Source organism: Eupeodes corollae, chromosome 1 (assembly GCF_945859685.1).
Source record: "Eupeodes corollae chromosome 1, idEupCoro1.1, whole genome shotgun sequence".
In the NCBI taxonomy this organism is placed as follows: Eukaryota; Metazoa; Arthropoda; class Insecta; order Diptera; family Syrphidae; genus Eupeodes; species Eupeodes corollae.
In genome coordinates, this window is record NC_079147.1 from 35,389,250 (window position 1) to 35,402,684 (window position 13,435).

At 37.4% G+C, this 13,435-nt stretch overlaps 2 protein-coding genes across 2 annotated transcripts in view; both read right to left on the reverse strand.

Moving 5' to 3' along the window:
• Window positions 1–13,435, reverse strand: part of LOC129942734 (choline O-acetyltransferase) — a gene marked incomplete at its 5' end in the record, with an annotated part of 185,104 nt that overhangs the window by 72,022 nt on the left and 99,647 nt on the right. The window lies entirely within an intron of this gene.
• LOC129942736 (uncharacterized) lies at window positions 10,726–11,324 on the reverse strand. The gene is made up of 2 exons (XM_056051784.1): window positions 11,181–11,324; window positions 10,726–11,104 (listed from the first exon to the last, which is right to left on the reverse strand). The coding sequence occupies exons 1-2, from the start codon at window positions 11,191–11,193 to the stop codon at window positions 10,827–10,829; spliced, it is 291 nt and encodes a 96-aa protein (XP_055907759.1). The 5' UTR covers window positions 11,194–11,324; the 3' UTR covers window positions 10,726–10,826.

Below are 13,435 nucleotides of genomic sequence, written 5' to 3' on the forward strand. Positions count from 1 at the left end.
CTTGTCATAGTCCACACTTCTGTACGGTATAGCAGGACGGGGACGATAAAGGTCTTATATAGCGACACTTTGGTCCCTCGAGAGACGGCTTTACCACTCAATTGATTTCTTGGTAGAAAGAAACAGCGTTTAGCAGGAGTTATTCTTCGTTTCATCCCAGCGCTGGTGTTGTTTTCAGCGTTTACAGCAGAGCCTAGGTAGACGAAGTCCTTGACTACCTCAAAGTTACGTCTGTCGATGGTAACGTTTTGACCAAGACGTTCGTGTATCCTTTCTTGACGACAACATGTACTTTGTTTTGCCCTCATTGACCGCAAAACCCATTTTTCCCCCCTCTGCTCAATACTCACAAAAGCCCCATTGACATCACGCTGAGTTCTTCCGATTATGTCAATGTCATCAGCATATGATAATAATTGGACAGACTTTTGAAAGATAGTGCCTCTAGTGTTGTAGTGTGAGCTCTGCACTATTCTTTCAAGCACGATGTTAAAAAAATCACATGACGGCGCATCACCTTGTCTAAAACCTTTTTTGACATCGGACGAGTTTGTGCAGAGATGCCAAAACTAGAAATAGCTCTATACAGCTTGTCCCTGTAGATGGTGTCATATGCGGCCTTGAAATCGATGAAAAGATGGTGGGTGTGGATTCGGTGTTTTTGGGTTTTTTTCCAGGATCTGCCGTAATATGAATATTTGATCAACTGTGGACTTTCTTGGTCCAAAAACCAACTCATAAGGACCATTTAGGTTGTTGACGATGGGCTTTAGACGTTCACATATTACGGCAGATAAGATTTTGTAAGCGATGTTAAGAAGACTTATTCATCTGTAGTTGGTGCAGTTTAGAGGGTTTCCTTTTTTCAGAATCGGGCAAACAATACGGAAGTCCCATTCATCGGGCATGCTTTCTACAGACCATATCTTACAGATAAGTTGGTGCACGCACCTAACCAACTTATCTCCAGCTGCTTTAAAGAGCTCGGCATTCAAGCCATCCGCTCCAGTTATTAGACTTCAGCTTAGATATGGCAATCTTTACTTCGTCTAAGTCGGGAGGACGGGATTGTTGGCTTTCGTCATCAATATTGAATGGATCATCCTGCCTGACAGCGGAATTCAGTTCGTAGTCGCCGTTATACAGTCTGTAGAAGTGGGCCTTCCATACCCTCAGCATTGACTGCGGTTCCACTATGATGTTTCCACTTTCGTCTTTGCAGCCTTCGGTTTTAGGTTTATGTACCTGTGAATATTGTTTCACCTGTTCATAAAACTTTCGAACTTCATTCCTGCTTTTAAACCTCTCAACATCTTCGACCGCACCCTTCTCATGCCCTCTCTTTTTCCTTCTGAGATGTCAGCGTTCCTCTCGCCTCTTCTGCTCATAGAGCTCATAAGCGGCTCTCGTCCTGTTATGCAGCGCCGCTTTGCGTGCCTGTTGTTTGGCTGCATTTGCCTGCCGACATTCCTCATCAAACCAGGGGTTCCTTGTTGGTGGCTGTTTGAAACCCAGCACATCAGAGGCGGCTTCTCTGATTGCATTTTGGAAATGTTGCCACTGTTTTTCGATACATTGTGTTGGCGGTAGAGTACTATGAGAGAGGTTACTTGTAACTCGGTCGGAGTGGATTTGGCGATCTCTGGCGATTGTAGCCGTTCGACGTTGTACCTTCTCCCAGCACCTCCCTGTATTGCTTTGGGTCTGGAAATCCGAAGTGCTACATTGGCTACAACGAGGTAGTTGTCCGAGTCGATGTTAGCTCCTCGGAAAGTTCGGACATCCATAATGCTGGAAGCGTGCCTGGCGTCGATCGCAATATGGTCAATCTGGTTGACGGTAGATTGATCCAAGTTCCTTTGTGGATGTTGAGGTGTGGAAAACGCGTACTTGCTACCATGACGTTTCGCCCCGCAGCAAAATATATGAGCCTGAATCCGGTGTCGGAAGTGTTGTCGTGCAGGCTGTTCTTCCCGATTATTCCACCAAAAATGTCTTTCCTTCCTAGCTTGGCATTAAAATCGCCCAGGACAATTTTAATACAGTAGCTAGGACACTGCTCATATTTTTTGTCTAAGAGCTCGAAGAACATATCTTTGGTGTTGTCGTATTTCTCCTCTGTGGGGGCGTGCGTGCATATCAGGCTAATGTTAAGCAATTTAGCCTTGATGCGGATGATCAGGAGCCGCTCGTTGATGCACCTATACCTCAAGACTTGTTTCCTAAGTCGGGCTTTAAAGACAAAAGCGCATTCAAATAAGCACTGTTGGTTTTCGTATTAGCAGTCACTATAGTAAATAACATTTCACGTGCATATCCAAAGTTCGTTGTCCTTAATTCGTTTGCGTAGGTTGTCAACAGTAAATCCGTCCGTATCCGAGGCTTATTGGTGCTTCGCAACTATGAGGCTCTTAAGTGGCCAGGAAGTCACCCCGACATCACAACCCCCAACCTGGAGGGCCAGATCTTAAGTATAACTCCAAGGATGAGGAGCCGAATAAAACCGCTCCTTAAAGGCCTGGGATCCGAATAAGTCGAAGTAGCCCTATAAGGTGTTCACTAAGTAGTTCAACCTTAGTGGAACTGTAGACGCCACCGTTGATTCCATCTCTGGAATTCCTCAACTGCCGTCTGGATAAGGAGAGTTGCCTTATTGGAAACACCTCTCCAGACCTCTCTCGTTTGCTTCCCCCAACAACTTTCCACTGGGGTTGGAACCCATTCTCCAGTTGAGGTAATAGGCACCCGATGTTCACCACTGGGAGGTGAGAGTAGGAGTTGATAGGCAGAGGTGGGTTTTGAAAACCTGTGGACGCTTGTGTCCTCTTGAATTCACATGTCTACCATTGAACACGATTTAACAACTTAGAGATTAAAATCTAAATTCCAAAAGTCTGTACTTAATTTTTACTTAAAAATTCAAAAAACTTCAAATGAATGCAAAGACTTTAAGTGAACACAAAGACTTTAAGTAAATGCAAGAAGTGCATGAGGTCTGAAATTATTGCAGTCAAATGATTGGATAAAGAAGAGAAAGATTAATTACAATAATATTTACAAGTTTTAAGGCTTAATCCTTAGCGGAATTTAATGAATGCAATCCATACATTGAATTTATAAACAATTGCATTTCCAAAAGATTGCATTCTTTTACAAACATACTTAAAACGAACAAAACTTTTCTCCGCAAAAGCTGGTGCGGCACCGACGAGGCTTATAAGTATTTCTTTTTGGAAAATTGTATATTCATAAATTTTAAGTCTTAGATCATAATAACGTTTAATGAAAATGTCAAATCAGTTGATAGTTAATTAAAATTGAAATTCAGCTTTTTGGAATTCTAATAACGTTGAAATCAAACAACTCTCAACAGATGACTGGAACATTTTTTGCTACAAAATCTCTTCTCAATTTTTTCGTAGAGTATAACAAAAATAAAACCTGAATAAAGATGCTTTTAAAATATAATTAAAGTTCAAAACCTCTTAACTTTGTTATAAAATGTATCAGTAGAAAAATTCAATTTTAAGACTGTTCTTCAAGTTTAAAGGAAAAATCAAAGTAAAATATTTAGGTTATCCATTTCCAAGACTATTTGATTAGGATTTTATTTTTTCTGTTGAATAACACTTGGTTCAGTAAATTCTGAGTTCCGGAGAACGTGAAGCCAAAAATGTTCCTATTCATCTCGAAGACTAGCAGAAGCACACAAAACATAAAAACATACATGCTTAAGGAAGGAAAGAACATTATTCTTCCGGGACAGTATTGACAATTCTTTTGTTAAGACGAAAACACTTAAGAACAACCTCTGCGAGGAAAAAGTCCTATGGAAAAAGGGAAAAAGCTAAGAGTTTTTCTATTTTTTTTGTTTTGCTCTATAAGAAAAGTGATTTTGCTACCTGCACTTGTATCTCGAAGTCGGAAGTGTAGCTGTACCAGTACATCCTATACATCCCATCGATTTGTCCATTTTCTTTTTATTATCTCTCATTATTATGTTCCTTCTCTAACTGGCAACCTTTTCTATTTCAGTATTCTGTCCTCTGTCCTCTATCACACTCGAAGACTTATAGAGTAAAATTGGACAAAGGATATATAATATATATCCTTTGTAAGGATTTTCACTTCTGTAGGGTATAGGTACATACACCATAAAAGACAAAACATCCGTATATGATGTTGCATGTGGATTAGTCCTTATTTGGATTTTCTCCCCAAATCCAAGAAAAATAAGTTGATAAAGTGTGTTTCTCTATATCCACCTTTAACACTCACATCCGGATATATTCTAGCAGCAATTTACGGTATTTAAAGAATTTATTGTGCTTCATATCCTGGACTTTAATGGACAGGAAGAGAAGTGCTTGATTTTTTGCAATTTCCTGCTAACATACAATTCGCAACTACAAATTAACGTTTGCTTTAAGAAATGAGAGGCCTTCTAATATACTAAGTTCGTATGTACATAAGGTCAGCTTTAATGGAGTGTTTCTTCAAGACATGTTTATCAATTTCATCCCGGATGTCAATTTACTCGCATTTAAGTACTATACGAGTTTATGTATCATCCTACTATAAAAATATTTCTTTTTTTTACTTGTTTTTGGTTTCTCTTATTTTCAAGACATTGAAAATCCTCGTTTAGAAAAATAAAAAAAGAAAATAAGAGGAAGTACAATATTCTGTGAAATGTCATTAAGCTGAAAAAATTCTTCCTCCTGCTCAGCGTGAAGTCAGTCAAATGCAGACATATAGCTTTTGAATGAAATATCCTTTCATTTTAGCAACATGAAAGATTGGCTGCTTGCGGGAGACTTGATTTCTCGTCTACCAGACATTCAAGATTCAACTTCGAATATTGTTTTTTAACACAAAAAAGAAATTTTATTTTAATAGAAAAAATCATCTTTTCAAAAATAAGGTTAAGGGTGGCTGCAGATTGATATGGTTTGGATATAGACGTAGAGAGTTCGCGCTAAAACATAGACTTAATAAAGAAATCCTTATTTTTTGTATTCCATAAGAAGATAGATAGCTCTCTGTTGCAAAAAGTTTGGTGTGCCCTTACAAGAATAAATTGATAAAAAAAGAAATAAGTTTCGATTTCTCTCTTCTATAGTTTGACATATTTGTAGACTGGTACCAAAATTTCCTGGAAATAGAAAGGACACTTTTGTGAAGTGAGTTCTCTAAGTTTAGTAACGAAGTTAAGCTTCAATTCCCGTGGTATTATTCAAGATTCAAGTTGAAATGTTAAAACACGGACAATCAAAGTCGGTGCGATTGAAATAAATCCGATCTTATGTACAATAAGGACTTGAACTTTACAATTTGTATAATCTTTCATACTTCAGAGTGGTTCCAAACGAAATCGCGAGTAAGACAAGGCTGACGACAGTTTTTAGCTAAGCTTGTTGAATGTTGTAAAAGGTGCAATCTAGTGGTAAATTTAGCATTGAAGCGATGCTTTTTTATAATATGCTTTTTTTATAATTACACATATCAGTAAATTTAGGGTCTTCAAAGCTGTATCGGACTCGGTTATGTTTTATTCGGCGCAAGTTTAAGAAGGTCGGAAATATGAACAAATGGAAAAACTACTCAGATTTCACATAAAACGGGATTTTCCTTTTTCATTCGAGTACGCCAAACTGCATGATCATATTGAAAACGGGTTTGTTGCCTTTATTCATTATGGTAACCTTGCCTCATGGAAACCAACTTTATATCGCTTAATATCTCGTCTGGATGAAGCCTCAAGAGAACAATACACGGAGCAAGCCAAAAGCTCACTGCTCGGTATGATTTACAGTTCACTAGACTAAGATCTCCGAGAAAGGAACTACATTCACGACAAATATACTATCGAACAAATTCCGTGCATGTTCCGGCTAAGAGGAGAACTCCTTAACCTGAACTACATTCCTCCCCGCGAGGACTTACCGTTTTATGCAACCTGTGCAGCTTGAAAGAGCGCGAGGAGGTTTTTCATTTTGTTGGACGATGTTTGATATTGAGAGAAATAAGAAGACATACCCGAGGCAGTGACTTCCTTTCAAGTACTGAAATAAGTCGTCAACGCGAAAGAAAGGAAAATGTTAGACCTTTGCAAACTTTAGGTCTTTCCACTTGGAACAGCTGATCGCATAATTGTTTTTTTTTTTATAATAAGGGCACACAGATGTCGGTGCACATTGGTTTTGAATTCCTGAATATTGCAACGACTGGGAAAGACAGAGTGTGGTAAGGCATTCCACATTCGCGAAGTATGGCTAAAGAACGAACCCCTGTATTCCAAAGTACCACTGAAATTGGGCTTTCTGGAACCGCGAGTATAATGGTTGAACTGTTTAAGTGGAGGCATAAACTGTAAAAATAAGTAAGTAAGTAAGTACTACAGAGTACGGTCCTTGATCTTTTACCCGCGTTGTATAATGACTGTTTAGCCAGTCCTGATGGTATTCCCTCGATAGTATTACAAAAGTTTAGTAATGCTTTAGTTCTGACGTTCTTATTCAAACTGTCTTTAAAAACAGGCGAATTTCTCAGTATGTGGAATAAGTCATTTCTAACACCAATTTTCAAGAAAGGTAACAACGCGGATATAACAAACTACAGGCCCATTCAGTGCCGAATTGAGGGGTGGGCAGCCTGGGCGGAAGTTCTTGGGCCTCCACAAACGGGGCCTTTAAATCGACCAGTTTTTTTACGTCAAGAAAAGAAAAAAATCCCTCTGGATCCTTACACAACAGCAGGAGATTCAACAGTAGATGCCGTAGATGGAGTTGTCGTTGATAGTATTCAAAGTCATCCTGAGGTTGAGATTTCATCCGGCAAAACCACAATTTTCTATAAGCGAATATCAGGAAGCATCGGAAGAATCAAAAGTTTGTGGTCTCAAAAATGACATCGGCCTTTGGCCTGCTTATAAAACAAAGGAAATGATCGAATATTGGTCGAAAAAATGTTCCACAGAACTTCTAAATTGAGATCAAATATCTCTGCAAAATTCAGTTCATCATCGCAATAAAAATCAAGAGGCCGTCAATCGATTCTCGCTTTCCTTTTCTCCAACTACGGGGAAAACATATTGTTATGCGTGCAAATTGACGTCCCCTAAAAACGTGCAACGGCGAAAAGTCACAGGACGCATCGATCAAGAGCTCGCGATGCAAGAGGCTCAACAAATCGAGTAATGGCGAAAAATCCTGAGAATTAAGGTTAGTACCATTAAATTCATTGCTGAACGCGAATTAGCCTTTCGAGGTAACAATGAAATTGTTGCCTTATCAAGATTAATTTTTTGAATTGCTATCCCAATGTAAACTAATCCTGGTCACCCATTTGAAAGACCATACAAACAAAGGGAGTGGTCATGTCAGTTACCTTTCGTCCACGATGTGCGAAGAACTGATCGGTGCTATGGGTGATAAGGTACTAACTGAAATAGTATTCAGAATAAAAAAATCGGATTATTATTCCGTATCAGTGGACTCTACTTCCGACGAAGTTCACATCGATCAACTAACTATAGTACTATAGTTGTTCCATATATGGAAGGATCGACACCTGAAGAAATGTTTCTCACCTTTTTACCTAACTGTGGTCATACTGACGAAGCCACAGCACACGCTCTACTCAAATTTTTGTGTGGCCATCAAATAGACATGGATTGCCGCGGCCAATCAAATGACAATGCTGCAAACATGAGTGGCAAGTACAACGAGGTGCAGGCTCTTATTTTAGAGAAAAATCATTTATCGGCGTTCGTACCTTTGTTGTGGTTATTCTCTGAATTTAGTGCGAAAGGTAGCTGCTAACTCTTGTCCATCTGCTGTTCAATTCTTTGATTTTGTGCAAAGAATAAGCACACGTCTTTGTACGTTCTGATTCAGAAAATATCGGAAAAGAAAAGCGGCCAGTTTTTTTCTTGAAAAAGCTCAGCAACTCTCGTTGGCCTTGTGATTTAGAGCCTAGTCTTGGTAATGATTTGGTTCAATTTGTGTCTTTGATGAACTCATACAAGAAGGAAAAGGACTATGGAACAAATTGCATTAAAAATGTATTTGGTATTGATAGCAACAAACTGCACTGGAGAGCGGTCATTTCCAAAAAGAAAATTATAAAAATAGGCTTCGAACCACAATGGGACAAAAACCTCTATCGCAGCTTTTTCTCCTAAGCATTGAAAGCAATTTACTCCGAGAACTACATTGCAACGAAATCATCGAGCTCGAAAGGTCCCGTTCGTTAACCCCTCAAATTGTTTGAACCATTTGTTTGTGAAAGTGTAGCATTTTTTAGGAAAAATCTCATTTGCGAACGGCAACTTGGTTTTGTAAAAAACAGATAAACCATTACAAATCTCCTCACATTCTCAAATATGTTTTCAAACGCTTTAGAACAAGGTTATGAAGTTGACTATGTATACACTGACTTTAGGCTCTCGACGTACTTAGCCACGGAGTTATATTATTTAAACTCAAAGCTCTTGGTTTTCCACCATTTTTCTTAGCTTGGATCAAATCATACCTTGAAAACAGATCCTATGAGGTAAAATTTAGAAATTTTCTGGAAAATCTGGTATTCCCCAGGGAACCCATCTTGGCCCTTTTATGTTCATCCTATCAATTAAAAATGTATCGTCATGCCTACGCTCAAGTGAAGTTCTCGTGTTTTTGCTAATGACATGAAGATTTGTAAAATAATAAAGTCCACGCATGTGTTAGGCTTTAACTGTATTATTTTCTTACTAACAGCTAACACATGCACTTATGATGAGGCTCTGATCGTAGTTTGAAGCTTGATATAAGCTAACTACTTTTTAAAAATTCTGAAGTGTACAAAAAAGGGATAGACAAGAAACCTTACGACAATACTCAAAAGAAGTAAATCAACTAATGGTGATATCATAAATCAATTGAAATTTAATACTGTCCAAGAGTCTTAAGTAAGTTGCAGAAGCACTAGCCCAGAAATGGGTTTGTCGTTGCAGTCCCACATGCCAACAAGATTAATGTAAGTCTAAAAACAAAAGATTACTATCGTCTGCGTTACATTTTATTGGGTAAGAAGTTTCAGCCAAGAGATCATTTATAAAAATGAGAAAGATTGTCGGAGGTAAAACGGAGCCCTGGATTACACCAGCATTTATTTTATGGACTTCAGACTTACAACCATCCAATACTATCAACGGTTTCATCTAAATCGAAAGGCACGCATTTTCGATAAGAGGGCCTGTTGCCAAATCCTTTAAAATGTTTTCTTACCAAAAGTAATTAGCATGATGGAAATAAGAAAACGTAATGAAAACCCTAAGCAAATTATTGCGATTGCGACCTATCACTTCGCAATACCCGTTTGATGATGGTTAGTGCATAAGAGAGGTCTTGGGCCACCTAAAGTTATTTCATGGGTACTGACTCTTAGGAGGAATTGACTTCTTATTACTGTTGATCCACCTTATTTAAGTTAATAATCAATTGATCGTCGAGTCAACGATGTAGGCTCAAGGAAAGCTAAAGTGACCTACCTCATAAACGGAGTCGAAGCAAAAACGAGATTGGAATTAGAAGTAAAATACAGAGACTCAAGTCAAAGACACACGGAACCCAGTGCCACCTATTAAACATCTATGATTACAACAGTTTTCAAAACAAGAACAGAGATACTTCCATTCAAATTTGTTCCAAATAGGACTGATTTTATAAATTTTTGTGGGTTTATGCAACATGATACAGCATAAGGACGTGCTATACTTCCTCGGTAGATGCCCTATTGTAAGGGAATTTGGAAGGGAATTTTATATTCAAGACAAGAGACTCTCTTAATTGGGCCAACTTCAGAGGCATCGGTCAACGTCGAATGTCGCATATAAGATCCGTTGAGCAAATATTCATATCACGGGAGATCTTGGAACAAACCCAGGAACTTCAAATCAATACGTATTATCTCTTTACCGATTTCAAGGCGTTGTTTTGAAAGCATCTATAGGGAAGTGTTTTATGAAGCAATGTCTAGTTTTGGCATCCCTGTCAAAATTGACCGTTTGTGCAAAATGACGATGGAGAATGCTGCTCTATCAGATCTCACCGATGCATTTGATGTCAAAAATGGGCTTAGACAAGGCGATGCAATGTTACGCGACTTCTTTCTGCAAAGAATAGTAAAAAACTCAACTGTCACCACTAAAGGCCCACTTTATCGGATACGTTAATGCTATTGACATAGTTGGAAGATAAATGGCGCGTTTCGGAACATGGCGACGAAAGCAGTGAAGATGACTGAAGTGGTCAATGAGGACAAGACCTAGTATATGTTGTCATTAAAAAAGTACATTGAACGAGGACGTCTTGGAGAAAACGTCGACACTGACAGCTAAAACTTTGAGGTAGTTAAAGACTTTGTCTAGCTAGGCGCCTGCGCTACAACTTTAGACAACGACACCAGGAAATCAAACGGAGAAGTCTTGATTTATAAGACGGTTATAGTTCTGATTGGCATTAATGTCGCTGCAGAGGCTTTTAACTTGTCAAATAAAGATAAGAGCAAAATTCGTTCTATCCAATTTTTAATGACTCGTTCTCATATTTCTGCGGAAATGTTTCTTGTAGAGAAGATTGTATTTGAAATTCTATTCTGAAAGCATAACGATGAACTAGCGAATTATAATGAAAACATTTCTTAAAAGAAATAAGTCATTTTGAGATCACCAAGAACGGATTATTTTAAATGTCATTTAAAATTATGACTTCAATTTTATTTTAAACAAAGAATGATTGAAAAATTATTATTCTGTTTTTGTAACAACCATAAAGCCTTGCTCAAGGTCTGCTCATAGGAGGAGTTGGTTCTTCCCAGCTCCAATTATCCCAGTCAACACATTTTTTAACACTATCAAGCCATCCAGTTTGGTCTGGACATCTGACAGAGACAGCTGCTTGATCCCGCTGTTTACATGACCAATATCTAGTGGGATCCCAAGTGTTCCGAAATGATTCAATTACCAATTCAGCTTGAAGCTTACATCCTGGTTGTCCATCATCGTGAATTAAAGCCGCCGAACAAAATCCAATAATAAGGACTCCGAAAATTGCAATGACTATAATGTGTACACAAAATATAAATAAAGTTATACTTTCAATAATTATTTTTCAAAACTAAAATACTCTACTAACCGTAAGATTTCATTTTGTATTAACGGAATATAGTTGATAACTAATAGAGTAAATGAAATCAATCGCTTTATTTATAGGAAGTTGTTGCAAAAGTTATTAGCTTAACAAAATATACTTTGAAGGGTTTTCAACTTATCATAGGCCTCTTTAAGACAATAATTTAATTTAAAATAAGCTCGTTAAAGCACTTGTAAACGATTTTCAATTTAATCAATCTTTTTAAGTGGTTCATTGAGGGATTGGAGGAATATTGGGCATTCTTAGAATTTTTTAATGATTAATCGATCAAATAAGAAATTGCAATTGAAACAAAGTATTGCACTTGTTGGCCTTATAAATTATAAAATTGCAAAATAATAAATGTATAAGCCAATTAATTATACATGTGTTTTCAGAGCTTCAAAATTGTATTACTCTTGCTGGTTGAAGGACGGTTTTTGAGTGTTTAGAGCGCGATCAACAGCAACCGAACGTTGTAAGTAAAACGTGGTCAGGGGTTGGAGATCCAATAAATTGAGTGCAAATCAACAGAACAGTTGAAATCGGGAACAAAAATGGTTGTTATGGTAAATATTGTAATTTTTGTGATGAATAAATATGGAAATGGAAAATCTTGTTTTATAACAATCAAAAAGCCTCATTTCTTTACGAAGCTCTAAAATTAATTTAAAAATCGATCTAGAAATTCACTGTTTATCTTTGGAACTTAATTTTTAAAATATTTTGAACTCGAACATTTCTTCACGTCTAATCAAATCTGCAGAACTCTGTTTAAAATCATTTTTTAGTTCTAGAAATTTTAGAACTCAGTTAAATGGAACTGAGTGCTAACTTGTTTTACGAATAAAATGTTTTTATTTTAATACAAAATGTGTTTTCGTGTTTTAATAAACTTCTGAACATCTTCACTTGAATAAAGATCAAAAGAAATTGGTTAGATATTTTCAAAATCGAGAAAGTGAAAACGTATCAATAGCGTTTTTCAACATAGCGAACACGTGTCGCACCATCTTGTTGAAATATTGTCCGACTCAATCGACATTTACGGTAAAATTCATGGTTCACGGTAACAACATAAAGTAAGGACCACAAAGTACCTTTAAGCTACCGCTTTTTCTGGTTTATCCTCAGCCTGATATCCGAAGTGTTGCTTGGTTAACCGGAGATGAGCTTTATCGTTCATTAAAAGATTATCTTAAATGATTTATCCATTTTCAAATCAATGTTTGAAAAGTTAAAAGCGAACGTTGTCTGTAGTCTTTATCGTTTTATTCTTGACCCAACAAGTGCAGATGAAAATTCAAATCTTCGTCTTTTTAGGCCCAAAGAAGTTGAATATCGCCGCTCTAAACGCAGCGTACTTACCCAAAAAGCTTCAAGGGCTATCTTGATGTTTTAACCCTTGCGGGCCGTTCTCGGCCGGCTGAGACGCTTCTTGCCGGTTGCTTTGGTGGAATAACGAAATGTTTGAACCCATCGGTTAACAGTTTCCCATGAGGGCAGGGGCTTATGACAGGAACTTTGAATTGACGCCATAAAACACGTCGCTTATTCTTTGTCGGTATAAAGATCCATGATACAAATACTTATCTGCACTCTTAAAATGTTACAATGTCATTTTCCAATTCTCAGCTGCGTCCTCAAAATTCTTGTTTTCTGTTAACTCACCACTGTTTAAAAAAGGAGACCCCTCAGTTTGAAATAACTATAGAGAAATTAATTTTTTGAACTCAGTAATGAAGTTGTCTAGAAGTATGGCCTTTTCCACATTATCAGATTCGGTAAGGTTAAGGGTAAGCAAAAACTTAGTTAGCCTCAAGCTTAGATCAACTTAGATCTGACTACTTGAAAGTAGGCCAAATATTTTTACTTACAAATATTGCGGATTTACATCTTTATCAAGGAAAAAACTATACTATTTTTTTGTATTTCAATGCTGCATTTAATAGCATAGATAGAGAAGTTCACTTTTATAAATTATCAAACATCGGTGTATCTACCAATGTAAACAAAATATTACAAGTTTTTGACCTTGACACTCTGTCCGATAACTTAATATCTTTAAAAGGTCTTAAACAAGATAGTTCTTTGATTACTCTTTTGTTCACTCTATTTATTGATAATTTAGTGGAGCATGTTGGAGGGGAGGGGGGATATTTTTAACGAAGCCTACTAAACTCTGATGACATTATGCTTTTTGCAGAATTGCCTACTTAACTCCCCTAAACTGGAAGAACCGATTCTTAGAAAGATAC